The sequence below is a fragment of the Saccopteryx bilineata genome, chromosome 2 (assembly GCF_036850765.1).
Source record: "Saccopteryx bilineata isolate mSacBil1 chromosome 2, mSacBil1_pri_phased_curated, whole genome shotgun sequence".
Classification (NCBI taxonomy): domain Eukaryota; kingdom Metazoa; phylum Chordata; class Mammalia; order Chiroptera; family Emballonuridae; genus Saccopteryx; species Saccopteryx bilineata.
The window spans coordinates 174,034,580-174,051,504 of record NC_089491.1 but is presented as its reverse complement, the minus strand read 5'-3'; the positions used below and the strand labels follow the sequence as shown (position 1 = coordinate 174,051,504).

General features: G+C 49.6%; 1 protein-coding gene across 6 annotated transcripts in view; it reads right to left on the bottom strand.

The window, feature by feature from the left end:
• Nucleotides 1-1,998: 1,998 nt before the first annotated feature.
• The window catches only part of SLC6A12 (solute carrier family 6 member 12), a 29,295-nt gene continuing 14,368 nt past the window's right edge, over nucleotides 1,999-16,925 (bottom strand). For all 6 annotated transcript variants that reach the window (XM_066258651.1, XM_066258646.1, XM_066258650.1 and 3 more), the window contains exons 5-16: nucleotides 14,816-14,956; nucleotides 14,439-14,526; nucleotides 13,369-13,501; nucleotides 11,930-12,064; nucleotides 9,201-9,304; nucleotides 8,727-8,851; nucleotides 8,114-8,226; nucleotides 7,438-7,575; nucleotides 6,594-6,696; nucleotides 4,698-4,798; nucleotides 4,016-4,186; nucleotides 1,999-2,416 (exon numbers count right to left, since the gene is read on the bottom strand). In XM_066258651.1, the coding sequence (XP_066114748.1) occupies nucleotides 2,273-2,416; nucleotides 4,016-4,186; nucleotides 4,698-4,798; nucleotides 6,594-6,696; nucleotides 7,438-7,575; nucleotides 8,114-8,226; nucleotides 8,727-8,851; nucleotides 9,201-9,304; nucleotides 11,930-12,064; nucleotides 13,369-13,501; nucleotides 14,439-14,526; nucleotides 14,816-14,956 (1,496 nt within the window). In that variant the 3' untranslated portion in view covers nucleotides 1,999-2,272. The remainder of the gene's footprint in view (nucleotides 2,417-4,015; nucleotides 4,187-4,697; nucleotides 4,799-6,593; nucleotides 6,697-7,437; nucleotides 7,576-8,113; nucleotides 8,227-8,726; nucleotides 8,852-9,200; nucleotides 9,305-11,929; nucleotides 12,065-13,368; nucleotides 13,502-14,438; nucleotides 14,527-14,815; nucleotides 14,957-16,925) is intronic.

Sequence of the window (16,925 nt, the reverse complement as noted above, 5' to 3'; positions counted from 1 at the left end):
GGAGGGCACTTCCCTCCTATTTGTAAAGGGTGCTGAGGAGGCCTGAGGCTGGGAGCCTGGGGAGCGTGGGGAGGTGGCCCTGCTCCTACTGGCCATCAGAGGGAAGCAGAGAGCACTAGGCCTACCCCAAGCCAGGCTCCCTGGTCTCATCCACCAGAGTGATCTGACTGAAGCAGCTTCTCTCCATCCCTTCCTCCTGTACCTCCTTCTTTTTTTTTTCTTTTTCTTTTTTTATTTTTTACAGGGACAGAGAGAGGGATAGACAGGGACAGACAGACAGGAACAGAGAGAGATGAGAAGCATCGATCATCAGTTTTTCGTTGCGACACCTTAATTGTTCATTGATTGCTTTCTCATACGTGCCTTGACCGCGGGCCTTCAGCAGACCGAGTGACCCCTTGCTCGAGCCAGCAACCTTGGGCTCAAGCTGGTGAGCTTTTGCTCAAACCAGATGAGCCCGCGCTCAAGCTGGCGACCTCGGGGTCTCGAACCTGGGTCCTCCGCATCCCAGCCTGACGCTCTATCCACTGCGCCACCACCTGGTCAGGCTGTACCTCCTTCTTGACCCACCGACTAGTTAAAAAAAAGGTGAACAAAGATGCATGGTGCAGTCCTGAGGCATGCAGAAGGGGACTACCAGAACCTATGAGTCTGGACATCTGCTTGTACCCAGTGTGCCAACATATTTATTCTTACAAGTTGAGAAGCACCTACACTTCTGGGCAGAGGATGGTGAGTGATCTGGATGGCCTGGGCTGCTGAAGATGGAACCCCCATGGCCAGACCACAGAATTTTATTTTACTCCGGCCACCAGCCACTGGCTCTGTGTGATAGCTACCTATGTATCAGTCTGCCCAGGTGACCTCCTTTCTTCTGGCTCTCAGGCTGTGCCCCAGGAACCTATTTTGAGTGGCCTACCCACCTTTCCACCCTCCCCCATGCTTCCCCTGAACACAGCCCTGCCTTCCTCCTCCAGAAAGCCTCCTCCAGCCAGGGAAGGACCTGTGTGATCTGCCAGGGACATGGAGAAAGGAGCACCCCACCCACATACATCTCCCTCTCTGTTTAAGACCAGAAGCCCCCCAAGTACCCCACTGGGTGAGGAGGGATAAAAGTGGCAAGAATGCAAGAATGAAGGGCCCAGAAAGGAAATCTGGTCAGGTGAGTAGGGGTTGGCAGAGAAAATACTATGGTGGGAGCATTGATCTAGGGAGAGCTGCTTCTCCCTTCACAGAAGGGACCTCCCCCCTCCTACCCCAAGAGAGCATAAGGCGGTACACAGGCAAGCATCCATACATGCTTGTTAATTAAGGTAAGAGTGGGGAATGGGAGGCACACTGGCCTGAGAACCTGAAGACCAGGTTCTAGACATATCTCTGGTGCTGAGGAGCTGTATATGAACTTGAAAAAGGCACTTTGTCTCTTTGGTCATCATCCATGAAGTCAGGAATGTGGACAAAAGCAGCATGGCAAATGGAGCTGCCTGGAGCACTGTGTTTGGAAGGACTATAAAGTGGGAAAGAATTGGTGATCAGTTAGCCGTTTTTCTTGGGCATAGGACATACTACATGCCACATATTTGCAAAGCCCAGGTATCATCTGTAAGTCCCTTCTGTTTGAACGTTCCATGAGTTGATAACATTTCAAGAAGAATGTAGAACTAGCTCTGGAGCTAGGAACACCTGCACAGAATGCCTCCTGAAAAATTCAACCCAATGATGGCATATGAAGATTTGCCTCTTGGCTGATTCACTAGTCCCCTCCCCCTGGACTCCAGAATGCTAAACCTAGATAAGGAACCCCGTTAGAGGAATGTCAGAATCCAATATTGTGTGTTCCATTGCACTCTCTGAATCAGATCATAATATGTATTCCAGTTGGCACTATCTTCCCAATGTACCAACGTAGTAAACTCTGTCAGGACACATCCCTGTAGTGGGAGACCCCTCACAGTGTAATGTGTTATAATCAGATGGTGAACTCCAAAAAGACCACCCTTCTTTATAAATAAGATGGTGTATTCCAACAGGGAGTTGCTTCACAGCATGGCATGTTCCAGTGGGACCATCTTTAGCCCACCAGAAGCCACTGCTCCAGCTGAGGAGAGGAGAGGGGGGAGTCCTGCCTCCACGGGAGAGTGCCCACAGTCATCATAGATGTTCTCAGCAGGGCTGTGGGGGGGGGGGCAGAGGTGAAGGCTGTCCATTGAGGAAAAAGGGTGGCTCTGACTCAGGTTCCTGGCTTGGTAGCCACCTGGATTTCAGCCACATCCTAGAAGTGGGTCTCTTTCTCCCCACTGAGCAGTCCCTCCTTCACTGGGGAGGGCCTATAGTCCTGGTCAGGGCCGCCACCCGTATACACTTGTTGCTTGGGCTGTGGCAGGCTGGGGTCTGGGATAGTGAGCTGTTGCAGGCGCTGTGGAGAGAAGAGGGAATGCGTGAATGTTATTAGAGAGAAAGGCAAAGATGTTTCCTCATTTCTGTACCCCCTGAGCTCAGCACAGAGCCAGAAACATAAGGGAAGCTCAGTATACATAAGTGAGTAAAGAAATAAATCTTTTGAGACGAAAGAAGAGGCCATAATATGGTGATTAAGAGTGTGAACTCGGTTCCACTCCTGGCTCTGTTACCTGTGCAATCTTAGGCAATCCATTAAACCCCTCTGACTCATCTGCAAAATGAGGATAATAAGAATACACAGTGGATAGAGCATCATACTGGGATGCAGAGGAGCCAGGTTCGAAACCCTAAGGTCACCAGCTTGAGCATGGTATTGCTGGCTTAAGTGTGGGGTCATAGACACGACCCCATGGTTGCTGGCTTGAGCCCAAAAGTTGCTGGTTTAAAGTCCAAGGTCACTGGCTTGAGCCCGAGTCACTCGCTCTGCTGTAGCCCTCCGATCAAGGCACATATGAGAAAGCAAGCAATGAACAACTAAGGTGCTGTAACAAAAGAATTGAAGCTTCTCATCTCTTTCCCTTCTTGTCCGTCTGTCCCTATCTGTTCCTCTCTCTGTCTGTCTGTCTCTCTATCTGTCACAAAAAGAAAAGAAAAAAAAAGAATATATACCTCATAGAACAGTGCCTGGCACAGGGTAAGTCATCAAATAGGATAAGTCATCAATCATTATCTACTTTTGTTATTATTATTATTACTATTTTTATTACTATTATATGCTCAATAGACATCTATTATTGTTTTTACTAGTAGTACTACATTACTATCATTATTGGTGTTTTTGGTATTGTCTTCCCCTCTTATTGCCTTGATTGCCAATGTGATGACTGGAGTCATGACAACCTTTTTGTGACCACGAGGTGATAAGCATATAATAAAGACACAACATGCTCACGATGGCAGTGCAGGAAGAGCCTGGTCCCTAATGGCCTCTTTGAGCAGCTGAACCAAATCCAGCAACTTCTGTCTCTGATCTTCTTGATTTGTAAGAAAAAAAATAAGTCTATTTGCTTATGCAAGTTGAGTTTTCTGCTACTTGTAGGCCAGATAGATTTCTATAGACGTAATGTCTTTGTGGGACACTGGCTTTATATCCTTCCAGGAACGCATGTCCCATACTCTACACAGGAAGCCTTTGCACATGGTTCCTCAGACAGGGTTAAGATAAGAAGTCAGGAAGTTGTGTGCAGAGTGGCCATTATAGCTAGTTATCAGTTTCCCAAGAGCAAGAAATATGTGCTCTATAAACCTCTGTGTCTGGGCCCATTTATGTTCTTATTTGTGACTTCATTTCCCTTAACCCGTTGATAGTTTACCATTGGTTAACCTGCTCTGATGATCTTCTAGAGGTCAGATTCTGAAGGTCTAGGACTCTGGGACTTTTGAGTGTTTCTGAAAAATGAAACTATCAGACTGGTCTTCAAAGAACCTTCTCTTTAATGTTCCATTAGACTGAAGGGCTACACCACATTCACAGCTGGGCCCAAATTATAGTGTGCTGCCCAAAGTACCACCTCTTGATGCCTTCTTTAATATGTCCCTTCCCCTAGCCCCCTACCTTTTTGAAGGAACCTTGGGTCTTCAAGAGGGTGATGATGATGAAGAGTGGGACGCAGATCATGGAGGAGAGAGCCAGGAACCAGCCAATAAAGTATCCCCAGGGAGGGTACACATAGATGCTATTGTATTTGAGAGGTGTGTACTTGCTCAGGGAGAAGATGAAAGTGGCCTAGAAGGAGGGAGAAGGGCACAGATGAGAGAACGAGCCATTGAAACTCCCTCTTCATCAACTTAAATATCAGTGACAGAGGCACATTAAATACACTGTGGTACAGCTAGGAGGTGGAATAGTAAAAGCCATTTGCAAAGCGTGGGCCCAGATGTCACCCACATCAAAGACTGAGACGGGAAGAGATATAAAAGGAGGGGAGGGGATATGGAGTGGCTCTAAGCAGACAGAGAGACCAGAAACTGGGAAATCAGGCAGATGGGTAGAGATGCTGGGAGAAAGGGATGGAGCAGGAATTGGAATAGATGATAATGATGGTAAAACAAACAGCTAGAGAGATAGCCCAGAAAAGAAGGGCCAGGGGAACCAACACATCAGAGGGAATAGATCTGCCTTCCAAGGTCACCGGGCAGGCAGGGACAGAGCTCCAGGATTCAGGTAGCCTGTCCTTAATCTCCCTATGTCCTCTGGAGGCAGGAGGAAGTAAAGAGCTAGGTAGGCAGACACATACCAGGCAAAGTCCAGGGGTCAGGAAGAGCCAGGAGACCTTTACCAGGGGCCATGGCCGATAGCCAATCATGTCCTCAATGTTGTCATAGAAACGGTCTGCCCCTGTCCAGGCACAATAGGGAAGGGTGAAAACAGAAGGGTGGGGACAGCTCGTGGGTATTTGGGAAGGGCTCACCTGGCTTTGTGCTCTTCCATTCACAGGGAACTGGATCAGGGCACATGACTGAGATGGGTGCCTGACAGCCCAGACACAGCACAAGGAGGGAGAAGGAGCTGCCACCAACAAGCCAGGGGCCTGGGGTCACCCACCCTCCCTGTGCAATCTCTGTCCCCCTAGCATGGGATAAAGACCCCACTGTCCTAACAACAGAGGAGGGTGTGAGCCTAAAACGGGCCTCAGAGCTATACAGATGCTTGTTGGTCTGCATAGCAAAGATGAATTTAGTTTCAAGTCAAAATGGCAAAACAGCAGTGTGCCACTGCTCAGGCAGATCCCTCTAAGCTCAGATAGGGCCAGATCGCTACCGATCATGACTGGGAAGTCTGACTCTAGGCCCCAGAGGAACCCTCTGCATTCTCAGCAGAGCAGAGCACGGTGACAGGGCTGACATGTGTGCAGGAAAACACTGCCTGGTTTTGTTTCATGTCCCCAGGCTTTCACATTTGCTCTGTCTCCTAAGAAGTGAAGAGCCCCTGATTAGTAAAGACACATAGAAGACCCCTCTAGCCTCCCTTCACCAAAAAAATACCTTCCCTCTGGTCATTAAAGCAGGAAATGCCACCGTTACAGAGTCATTGCCTTGGCGTGTAAACTTAACATATTACATTTCATCAGCCATTTACACCTGACTGTGGTTGACTTCATCAGACCCTCTGGCCCTCTCTGAGAACAAGTTTTGAAAAGAAGTAGGGGACAGTCAGGAAGACATCAGATGCTTGAGTGAGAAGGGAGGGGACATCTCTAAGGAGAGGAGGGGCACCAAACAGGAAGCCTGAGGGCAGCCAGACACAACTTTCCTACTCACGCTTGTCCCAAGGCCTCAGCACATGGCACCCTTCTCCCTCTCTCTTCCCTGAGCCTTGTGACATTGCTGTGTGTTCCCCCAACCCCAGTGGAGCCAGACAGACCCGGGCTATTGGTGATGGCTCTTCCACTCACTAGCTGTGTGAGCTCAGGAAAGAACCATAACCTCTCTGAGCTCCACTTTCCCCTGTAAAGGGTTGTTGCACAGGCTGTGAGGTAGTGAGCGCTTGCACACAGGGGAGCAAGCTCAGAACCTGAAGGCCTCCCCTACCCCCTTTGTTATCAGGCAGGATAGCAGAGAGGTGTGAGGGCATTCAGCACCACTGGCCAGTTACCTCCGAGCTGTGAGGCCAGGGCTGCAGGAAGAAGTCAGTGGAAGGCACAGTTCGCCTCAGTGTAAGACAGAAATGCACAACAGCCACAATGGGCAAGGTACCTCAAAAACCCAGGACTGACTTTCCTGCTCATGGAAGTATTCAAGCAAAGTCTAGGTGATGACTTTGAATGGGACTGTGGGGATCTGTGGAGAATCAGAATAAGTGGCCCTGAAGTTCCCTATTAACTACAACTCCCACTGAGGAAGGACCTCTAGCAGTCTCTGTCTGTATTAAAGAGAAAAGAAACTCAAACTGACCCATTATTTATAATGACCCTCATCATTCAAGAAACTCATTGTGTCATTATCCCTGCTCTACATGCATAATTAGGAATGCCTGAATTTCCAGCGATGGGTAAACTTCTTTTCCCCAAGGAAAATGAACAAGGGCAGCAATTCAAAAACATAGAAACCAGAGGCTAGCAAGCCCTGTCTCTAACCCCAGGCAAGCCCCGCCCTTAGCTCAGTTCCAGAGGCTCCGCCCCCACCCCACTCACCATACACCCAGCTGATGCAGATTACTTCGGACACAGCCAGGAAGAGCAGGCAGATGCCGCTGGAAGCATAATAATCAAACAACTGGAAGATGTACATCCCCCCCTGTGGAGAAGGGAGGCAAGCTGAGTGAGGCCATGGCCAGTGGCAGCAGGGGACACGCTCTACCAAACAGCAGCAGGGCAAAAATCCATCTGAGTGCCACCCTACCCAGCCCATGAGAAGCTATTCTTTGCATCTAAAAGGAGTGTGCCCAACCTCTCCCTGCCTTCTGGCTCCTCGCTTAACATCAGGACAATTCTAACATCTGCATGGCCTCTGGGAACTGTGGCAGACATACACTGCTGTGTCCCCCAGCCTTCTGCTCCCTGTTCTAGGCCTGAAGAGGAGTCATAGCTGGACCCCAGCCACACTCTCAGGAAAGGGTGCTCTGTCCTCCAGGGCTGGCTGGGTAGCAGAAGGCACACCTTCTATAACATCAGGAGGGCACTCTGGCTAGGAATGAAGTCACTAGAGGAAGGGGAGCAAGGAGATACAAGCAGGCATTTCTGACCATGTCGCTAGAGCAACTGGATGTACCATACCCGAAACAAAGTATTTCATTGACTCCCCCCACCCCAATTCCCCTTTTTGCTTAAGCCTGTCTGCATGTTTTTTGTCACCTGAAACCAAGAGTGAGTTAACAAACACAGGCTGGTTCCACGGTGTGGTCCATACAACCTCACTGTAAGGGTACAGCACCCCTATTTAGCAGATGAGAAAAGCGTGGCTCTGAGAAGGGTCAGTGGTGTCCCCCATGGCGCCCCCATTCTGGAGTCCGGCCTGCAGGCCGCTGCCCCTGCTCACCTCAGTGACCAGGAGGAGCCCTATCAGGTAGCACGTGACAGCAATGGCAAGGATGAGGAGCTCTCTGCGCCCACTCCTCCGGAGCTGCCTGGGGAACATGTCCATGGAGGCTGTCACCAAGCACTCCACACAGACAAACTGTGGGCCAGGAGGGAGGTGGAGGTGAGGGCCACCTGCCCCTGGCCCTCCCCAGCAGTCCCCCCACCTCCTCTCCCCACTCCCCTCACTGAGGAGCAGGAGCCCAGGGAGGGTGCAAGGCCAGAATGTGGGGGTGGCTGGGACGGGGCCAGCTGTGCCTTTGACCACATACTCACAACAGAGGGTGCCAGCAGAGAGAGCTGGAGAGGGCATGTGTGTCCTGTCCCCAGGGCTATGGGGCAGGGTGGGCAGCCTCAGCCAAGTAGCTGGGAGGAGGCTGGAGGGACACTTGGGAGGTGCACCCATGTTTGAAGAAGGGCCAGGTGTGGGGGAACAAAGCAAGTGGCACCCTCACCAAAGAGGGTCTCAAGGTCTGAGGCCAACCACCTAACACCAAGAACAAGCCCTGGACTGCGGAAAGAACCCCGACCGTGTGGTCAGGAGAAAGGGAGCTAGAGGGAAGGTGGTGCCAGGAAATGAAGAAGGGGAGAGACGGCCATCAGGGCAGGGTGAGGCAGGCCGGGCTGGGGCAGCAAACCTGGCTGTCCAGCCCCAGGAAGATGAGCATGACGAAGAAAAGGCAAGACCACAGCTGGGATAAGGGCATCATAGTCACGGCCTTGGGGAATGCGATGAAGGCCAGGCCTGGACCTGCCAGCACACAGCACAATCAGGTGAGCCCAGGACTCTTACTGTCCCTCGGGAAGGGCCCCTGCAAGAGGCACTGTGTGTGTGCATATGTGTGCATGCGTGCATGTGAGTGTGATGCACATGAGTGTGTGTGTGCCCATGAGTGTGCCTGTGCATATGAGTTTGTGTGCACCTCATTGTGTGTACGTCAGTGAGTGTGTGTGTAGCAGGGGTGGTTCAAGAGGGCAGGGTGATTCCATTCATTATTCTGCTCTTCCGAGGTTCTGGGGAGCATTTGTTCATCCATCCACCAGTTCTCCACCCATGCATGCAACTGTGGGTCCATCTACCCATCTGTTCCCCTCTCCCCCTCCCTCCCACAGTTGTGGAGGCCCTGCTCTATGCCTAGCACTGCCCCTAATAATACTAAGAGGGCCACAGGACCCCTGCTTTTCTGTAGGAGTATCTGTGTTCTCTGACCCTCCTTCCCCTGGGGTCCCACACAGCATTTTTGCACCTACCTGACTCAGCCACTTCAGAGATGGGCACTGCCTGCTCTTGGGACATGAAGCCCAGGATGGAGAAGACCACAAAGCCAGCCACAAAGCTGGTGGCACTGTTCAGGAAGCAGAGGGCAATGCAGTCCCTGTGGGCCAGGTGGGTAGGGACAAAACAGGAAGGAAAAGGGAGAAAGCAAGCCATCACAGGGCGAGAGAGAGCTCAGAAGGCAGAAAGAGCGTAAGAGGAGAGAGAAAAGGAAAAATGAATGGGAAGTGAAACAGGAAGAAAAAGACCAAGGTGGGGTTTCAGAAGGAGAGAACAAAGGGAGAGAGAAAAGGGGAAAAGAAAGAAATTCAGCCTGAACCCATAATGTTAATTTCACACAAGCTGTAACTCCCTGAGAAGAAAGATGAGGAGGGAGGCCCACAGCCAGGAACCGCCCTCCGCAGACACGAGCTGGCCGGGTCCCCCAGGGTGCACAGCTCACATCCTACCTGTAGCAGTTGTTGTGGTACTTGTTGTAGCTGCCCAGGGCTGTCAGGCACCCCTGACAGATGGCAAAGGAGAAGAAGATCTGGGTGCCCGCGTCCATCCACACCTACAGGAGGCCCCAAGAAAGTGGTGAGGGAAAGCAGAGCCCAGCAGGCCCTCCCGGGTTCCCTGCTCTTCCTCAGCACGTCCTCCTCTCACAAGCACAGCCCATTTCTAACTTGGTTCCGTGGGCACTAAGGGAGCACCAAATAAGTGCGTGTTACTTGAATTTCTTAGGTGGAGTCTGTCCCCGTGGCTATATCCAGAGAAAGTGAGGACCTCTGCAGGGGAGCTAAGAGGCACTTGCACTCACCCAACAAGCAGAGTGTGTTTTAGGCAGCCATGCTGGGGTGAAGGGGTCACTCCATCAAAATAGAAAGAAAAAAACACCAAGACTTTGGTGGAGGTGGGGGGATATGGAGACAAAGAATGTGCTCAGACAAGTCCTAGAGCAGGTTTTTTGTATTAATATATGTAGAGAAATGTCCAACCTCACAGTAGTAAAAAAATAAAATTAAATCAATCACCACCTGACCAGGTGGTGGCGCAGTGGATAGGGCGTCGGAATGAGATGCAAAGGACCCAAGTCCGAGACCCCGAGGTCTCCAGCTTGAGCGCGGGCTCATCTGGTTTGAGCAAAAGCTCACCAGCTTGGACCCAAGGTCGCTGGCTCAAGCAAGGGGTCACTCGGTCTGCTGAAGGCCCATGGTCAAGGCACATATGAGAAAGCAATCAATGAACAACTAACGTGTCACAACAAAAAACTAATGATTGATGCTTCTCATCTTTCTCCGTTCCTATCTGTCTGTCCCTATCTATCCCTCTCTCTGACTCTCTCTGTCCCTGTAAAAAAAAAAAAATCAACACCCTGGTCTATTTTAACTTATCAAGTTAGTAAAGATTAAAATAAATTATAATTGAATTGCTCACAGGTCCTGCGGAAGGAGGTTCCGGCAGAGAAGGTGCATATTGCTCTAAAGCCAGTGCCGTTTGAGAACCTTAAGTTGTGCACACTCTTTGATTTGATAATTCCATGTCTAACTACTGTCAGGAAATAATGATCAGAGATGTGATCAAAGAGTTAAACACAGGTGTTTGCTGTGGCTATACACACAACCATAAAAACAATACACGACCTATATGTCCAGGAGCAGGGGAAGAGTTGAGTACATGACGATCCCCGCCCCAGGCGTGAGCGCTCAGAGGCGTGGGGCCTGGGCTCTTGTGCCTGCTCTGCCCGACACTGCAGTACTCCCTGGGAGTTATAGCACTCAGTGGAGCCTCGGCACATAGTGGTTGAATGAAGAAATGAATGGATGATGGATAAAGGAAATACCATGTGTTAAAAATAGCATTTACAAATGAATTTAATAACATGGAAAATGCTTATAATTTTTTTTTCTGAAGTGAGAAGTAGAGAGGCAGAGAGACAGACTCCTACATGCACCCAACCAGGATCCACTGGGAAAGCCCACTAGGAGGCAATGCTCTGCCCATCTGGGGAATTGCGCCGTTGCAATGGAGCCTTTCTAGCTCCTGAAGCAGAGGCCACGGACCCATCCTCAGCACCTGGGCTAACTTTGCTCCAGTGGAGCCTTGGCTGCGGGAGGAGAAGAGATAGAGAGGAAGGAGAGGGAGAAGGGTGGAGAAGCAGATGGGTGCTTCTCCTGTGTGCCCTGGCCAGGAATTGAACCCGGGACTTCCACACGCCAGGCCAATGCTCTACCATTGAGCCAATTGGCCAGGGTGCTTATAATATAACTAGAAAGCCCAGCGGTCATACGAAATGACCACTGTTCTAGATATTATAAATTGTAATTAAAATGATTTGTGCAAAGGTGTCTGCTAATTCAGACTGAATTACCCAGGACAGGCGGCAAGGACACCCCTTTGCTTAGTGCCCCACAGGGTTTCCCCCTTCTACTTGCTTAATTGCTTAAAGTAGAGTGCAATGAAGGAAACCACTGGTGGTACATTTCTTAAGAGCCACGGCTAGCTCAATAAATAAAGGTGTGAGGCAAGCCTTGTTTCTCTATGCTCATCAGTCTCATTTTGCCGAGAAAGACGCATTTGCTCTGCGACTGAAGCAAGCCTTGTCTTTCTCTGCTCAGTGGTTTCTTTTTGTCGAGAAAGCTGTTTTTGTGCAGCTTTAGCTCCTTTTCTCTCCTCTTCAGTGCTGTATTTTCTAGGAGGCATTCTTAAAAGAAATTACATTAAGACGTAGTTTTTATGTAAAACAGATGATTGCCAATGCAAACAAATGTTCACCTTCCCCCTGACCCGCTCAATTTGCGTTCAGCCGTGGCAACTTCACCCCATTGGCTAGTACAGTTACGCAAGCAACCAATAAGCTATCAGCGACAAACAGACACTTAAGCTGCATATAATAAAGATTTAAGTGAAAAATATTTCTATATATGATCTAATCATCACAACCACGTTACCACACACACACACACACACACACCTAGGAAAAAATGTTGGAAGGAACTATACTAAAATGCTAACAGAGATGTAGCTGAGTGATGGCTTTTTAGTTCCTTTTTCATAACTTTTTTCCATATTAATTTTTCTCTAGTGAACATGTATTGTCTTTATAAACCAAGGGGAAAGCAATCAAAGATTTTCAAAAGTACAGATCTGGTTTGGGGTTAGAGACATTTGGGGAAATAGCCCCCGGCACAGTTCCTACCTGAGGGTCCTTCAGGCGAGACAAGTCCGGCTTCAGGTAATAGATGATGCCCTCATAGGCTCCGGGCAGCGTGATGCCTCGCACCAACAGGATGATCAGCATCAGGTAGGGAAACGTGGCTGTGAAATAAACCACCTGGAGGGAAAGCAGGTCAGAGTCACTCCTGGTGCAGTCACAGCAGCCAGCAGGTGACAGGGAGTCTGCAGTGGCTCTCCTGTCACCCTTCCCCAGGAGGCATGAGCCAAGCCAGCACAGTGCTCAACACCTTCCGAGAGACATCTGAGAAGGGTGGCACACAAAGCTTTCCACCCCTTTCTGTCCACGTTCCAGTGGGCCATGGTCCCCCGCAGAGGGTGAGACACACTTCAATGGGGCAAGGGGAAGGAGGAAGGGCAGAGAGGGAGGGGTACAGGTTTCCAGCCAAAACATTTCAAAGGTTATTGTTAAATCCAGAATCTGGTCTCTCTGAACCCCTTATTCTGGCTGTTCTTCCCATGTCCCCTGGGGTAGGTGGACCTCCCTCCACCAAGGGTAAAGGGAGCGGATGTGTACAGTGATCTGTGAGGAAACTAAGACTGTGTTTTCCAAGCTTAAGGTTGGGGGCGCAGCAGCGGCCTGAGCTCTGTGATACTGGAGACACTCAGGGGGGGACCCATTCTGCCCCTGACCCAGCTCAGTCCTTTACCCAAGGTGGTGGCACTGACCTTGTTGTTAGTATCACTATTGCTACTTTTGTCATTACTATCACTTTTGTTGTTATTTCAACAACCCCTGGAAGGGGGTCGCTGCAGGAGCAGGCTAGTCAGAGGGTTCAGCTCCTGGCTTTAAAGTATGAAGCATCAGCCTCAGCGTCTCCAAGTTGAAATTAATAATCAAAGCTGAGCTGTCTCTGTACACACAACAAGCCCTGTTGTCCGTTCTTGGCTCTAACCCCGTCAGTGATTGGAAACTCACCACCTCAAAGACAGGTGAGCTAAACATTGCCTTGATATGTTTGTTGTTAAATACAAAAAAAGCAAGTTGTAAGAGTGTCTGATCCTGATTGTGTAATATACACATGTAATAGATACAGTGACACACATACATACACATAAAGGAAACCAGAAGGCAACACAGCAAAACGTCAATAGGAAAGATTAACAGACCCAATTTGCTGTCATGCTGATGGCTTGTAGAGTGCTTAGCTCTGACAGTGAGACTTGTATAATTTATATGTTTCTTAGTTACGTGTGTAAACAAGTCTTTTAAAATCATATTGAAAAAAGAAAGCCTTTCCTGGTATTGAACTAAACTCTGCCTTCCTACAACTTCCCTTCCTCTCACCTCACCAGGCCTCTCCCTTAAACTACGCTTCCCTTCAGTTCTCCAGAGAGATGCTGTGAGTGTCCCTGGAGACTCTGGGCGCCATAGAGTGCTTACCAGGAGCCAGAAAACCTCACCTTGCCTGTGGTCTTGACCCCCTTCCAGATGCAGAAGTAGCAGATGACCCAGGCAAGCAGGAGACAGAGGGCCAGCTCCCAGCGCAGGGCCCCCAGCTCGTGGATGCCTGCAGTGATTCCCAGCACACGTCTCCTAATGGGTTGGAAAAATAAATAACCAGGTGAAAGGCTAACGGGACAACTTGCCTCTGTTACTAGGTCTCCTCATTCTTAGAGCTGAACCCCACAGATCTCACATTCCAGGCTTCCCCTGCCCCCACCCACTCCACTTCCTTAGGGCCCTCCATGCTCCCCCCCGTTGTCTGTATGCCCTTGGCTGTTAGAAGACCAAATCACGTAATACCATAGGTATCTTTGTCTTTCTAACTCATCCATATCTCTCTGTTGTAGAGAGAGAGAGAGAGAGAGAGAGAGAGAAAGAAAGAGAGATGAGGAATGTATGAATGAGTATGTGGAGAGTAAATATTTATATGTGCAAGTCGATGAGCAAGTATGTGGGTATCAAATGGAAGGATTGAGTGTGTGCTAGTGTCAAAAGATGTGTATGCGGATGATAGAAATGTATGAGAGTGTAGGTGGACATGTGTGGGCACAGGTGAGTGTGAGGGTATAAGTGGTCATGTGGGAGGGTAAATGTGTGGGTGTAGGGCTTGCCAATTTCTGTGGTGTAAGTGTTCACACCTTGGCCAATATGACTGAACATGAAGTTGGGAAGGGATGTGCACAAACAGCTCTTCTAAGCTGGTCCAGACTGTTTCCAGCACACTAGTGGACATGTGTGGGTAGATGTGTGAGTCTTGGTAGATGTGTAGGGAGGCATGTGTGAGAATGCTGGCTGACACGGATAAATGTGTGAGTCTGGGTGAACATAGGTGGATTTGGGAGACATAGGTGAACAACTATGGTAGATATGAGTGTCCCCTCATCTCTCAGTGATGTGTGAGGCGGGGGTAAGTGCTGGATAACATGTACAGAGAGCCTTAAACTTGCACCCCAAATCCCAGGACTCAGATATCCAAATGTCCTCTGCTCGAGGTCCCTTGGCGATGGCAACCAGGCCCAGCACCTACTCCCAGAATTCCATGACAGGTGAGGTGAAGTTCTCTGAGGGTTCCACTGTGCTGGCTCCTGAGTAGTTCAGAAAGTCCATGCAGTGCTCTGTTGGAGAACAAGGTGAGGAGCTAGGGAGCAGAAGGGAAGAGAGGCCCTCACACCTGATACCTCTGACCTTCTCATCTGATAGCCTGGTGGTTTCCATCATTCCAGGTCCCAAGAGCTTCCTGTGAAGTTCCTGCTTCCAGAGTGTCAGGAGTTGGCTGCTCAGGTGGTTCATGGGACCAGCCCCCTCCCCACGTGACTCGCACTGCTCTCCTTCCAGCCCGCTGACCTCTAACACAATTCAGCCACCTAGGGAGAGCCCACAGCCCAGAAGTTAAAAAGATGATACCTGTGTTCCAGGTGTTGGTGCAGGTTGTCCAGGGCAGCTCAGAGGTAAAGGAGCTGAACAGATAGAAGAGGGCCCAGGCGAGAATGATGATGTAGTAGACGTTCAAATAGGTCTCAATGACAACAGATGCCAAACCAATACCTTCCGAAGTGGGGGAGGGGTGGGAAGCAACAAGAGAATCCAACAGATCAGTGTCAGCCCCCAAAAATCACCTAGAAACTGCCGTTGGTGATTAGGATACTTGATGCTACACAAAGAGAATGACCAGGGTTTATTTATTGGCCTGAGAAGCCATTTACAGATTTACAGCCCATTTTTCTGAGTAAGAAAAGCAGGTTAGAGAACACTATCCTATGTATTCTCCCATTTTAATAATATATATTTAAATGTGTATCTTTTTTTTTCATAAGAAAATTTCTGGAAGGACCATCATCCAAAAGTTAATAAGGGTATTCAACCTCTTTCATCTCATGGCACACATAAACTAATTACTACAAGTCTGCAGGACCACAGCAAAATTACAACTAAACTACATAACAACTGTCATTCAGAACTGCCTGAAATCTGGTTGAACAGAAAGTCTTACAACCAGGGATTCAAAGGAGAAGCCTCACTGAGACTGGCAGGAGGGATGGAGAGCGGAATGGGCTGGTCCTTCACTTACTTGTGGTGAATAAAAATCAGGAAGAATATCTCTGTTGTAAAGGTTCCCCCCTGAGGAGCGAGGGGTCCTAGCCCCACATCAGGCCCCCAATCTCAGGATTCCAGTGTGAGGAAGAGAAGTCCCCTGACTTCTGGATGTAAAAACCAGTGGGGATTGAGGCTTAGGGAAACGAAGGGCTGCTAGAGTCCCAGGCAGCTTCTCTTAAAGGGCTTGCACATGGACTTCACTAGCTCTGAGCTCCAGTGCTGGGGCAGCAGCTTGAAGAGCACCAGAGACATACAGGGAGGAACTGAATGACCTGGCATCAGAATGAGAGCTGGAGGGGCATCTTTCTCCCAGACAGAAGTGCTGGCAGAGGACCTTGTTCCTTTTCTAAGCCCTCCCACAACAAACCTGGCAGGCAGGTGCCATATCCAAGACTCCAGCAACCTGGCTCACACTGTTCACCCCACCCTGGTGATGCCCTGAAGTCCTCCTTACTGTTTTGGACCTGCCCAAACGGCTTCTAGTGGCTTTTCCACACAAACAGCCTGCCTTGGCTCATGCTTTAGATTTTCCTAAAGTCTCTCAAACAAGCACTGTCTGGCCTCAGTGTGCCCCATACCTCTCCTAAGTGGCCCCAGTCTTGGCACTAGCAGCAGCAGGCTTTGGTTCACAGCTTGGCCTCTCCTGGTCACCTTCAAGTGCAGCACAACTAGCAGCCATCTGCAGATCACTCTGTAGCTCATCCCGGGTGTCCCCAGGCAGAACACAGGCAGCAGCTGACTTGGCCTGCAACCCTGGGAGGCCCCAGAGCCAGCACACCCACTAGGTAGCTTCAGACCGCACTGAAGCATCACCACCCAACTCCCTCAAGTGGCACTCAGGGGATGAACTCAGTGGACGCCAGAGCCCTACTGAAGTAAGCCCTGCTCTGTGGCTAGGTCCCTGCACCTTGATCCTTCCCAGTGGTCAGAGGTTTATGGTCACAGCCAGTTGCTGCAGCTGATTGGCCTGGGCCAAATCCCTTCCATTGAGGTGCCAAAAGCAATGGAGGCTCAACTATAACAGGAGGGTATGTGCTGCCCACACAGGGGAGGGGAAGTGCACCTCGGGTACCCAGCTTGGGTGATCGAGGAGGCTGTGCCACTTCACCCTACAGAACACCTACTACATTAGGCCACTCCACCAAGCCTGGGAGATGCAGCAGCTCTACTTAATACATAGAAACAAACACAAGGCAGTAGCCAAAATGAGGAGACAAAGAAACATGTCCCAAATGAAAGAACAGAACAAAACTCCAGAAAAAGAACTAAACTAAATGGAGACAAGCAACCTACTAGATGCAAAGTTCAAAACATTGGTTATAAGGATGCTCAATGAACTTAGTGAGAACCTCAACAGCATAAAAAAGATCACTCAGAAATGAAGGATACTATCCTTTTAAAACTCAAGCAATCTGGGTAT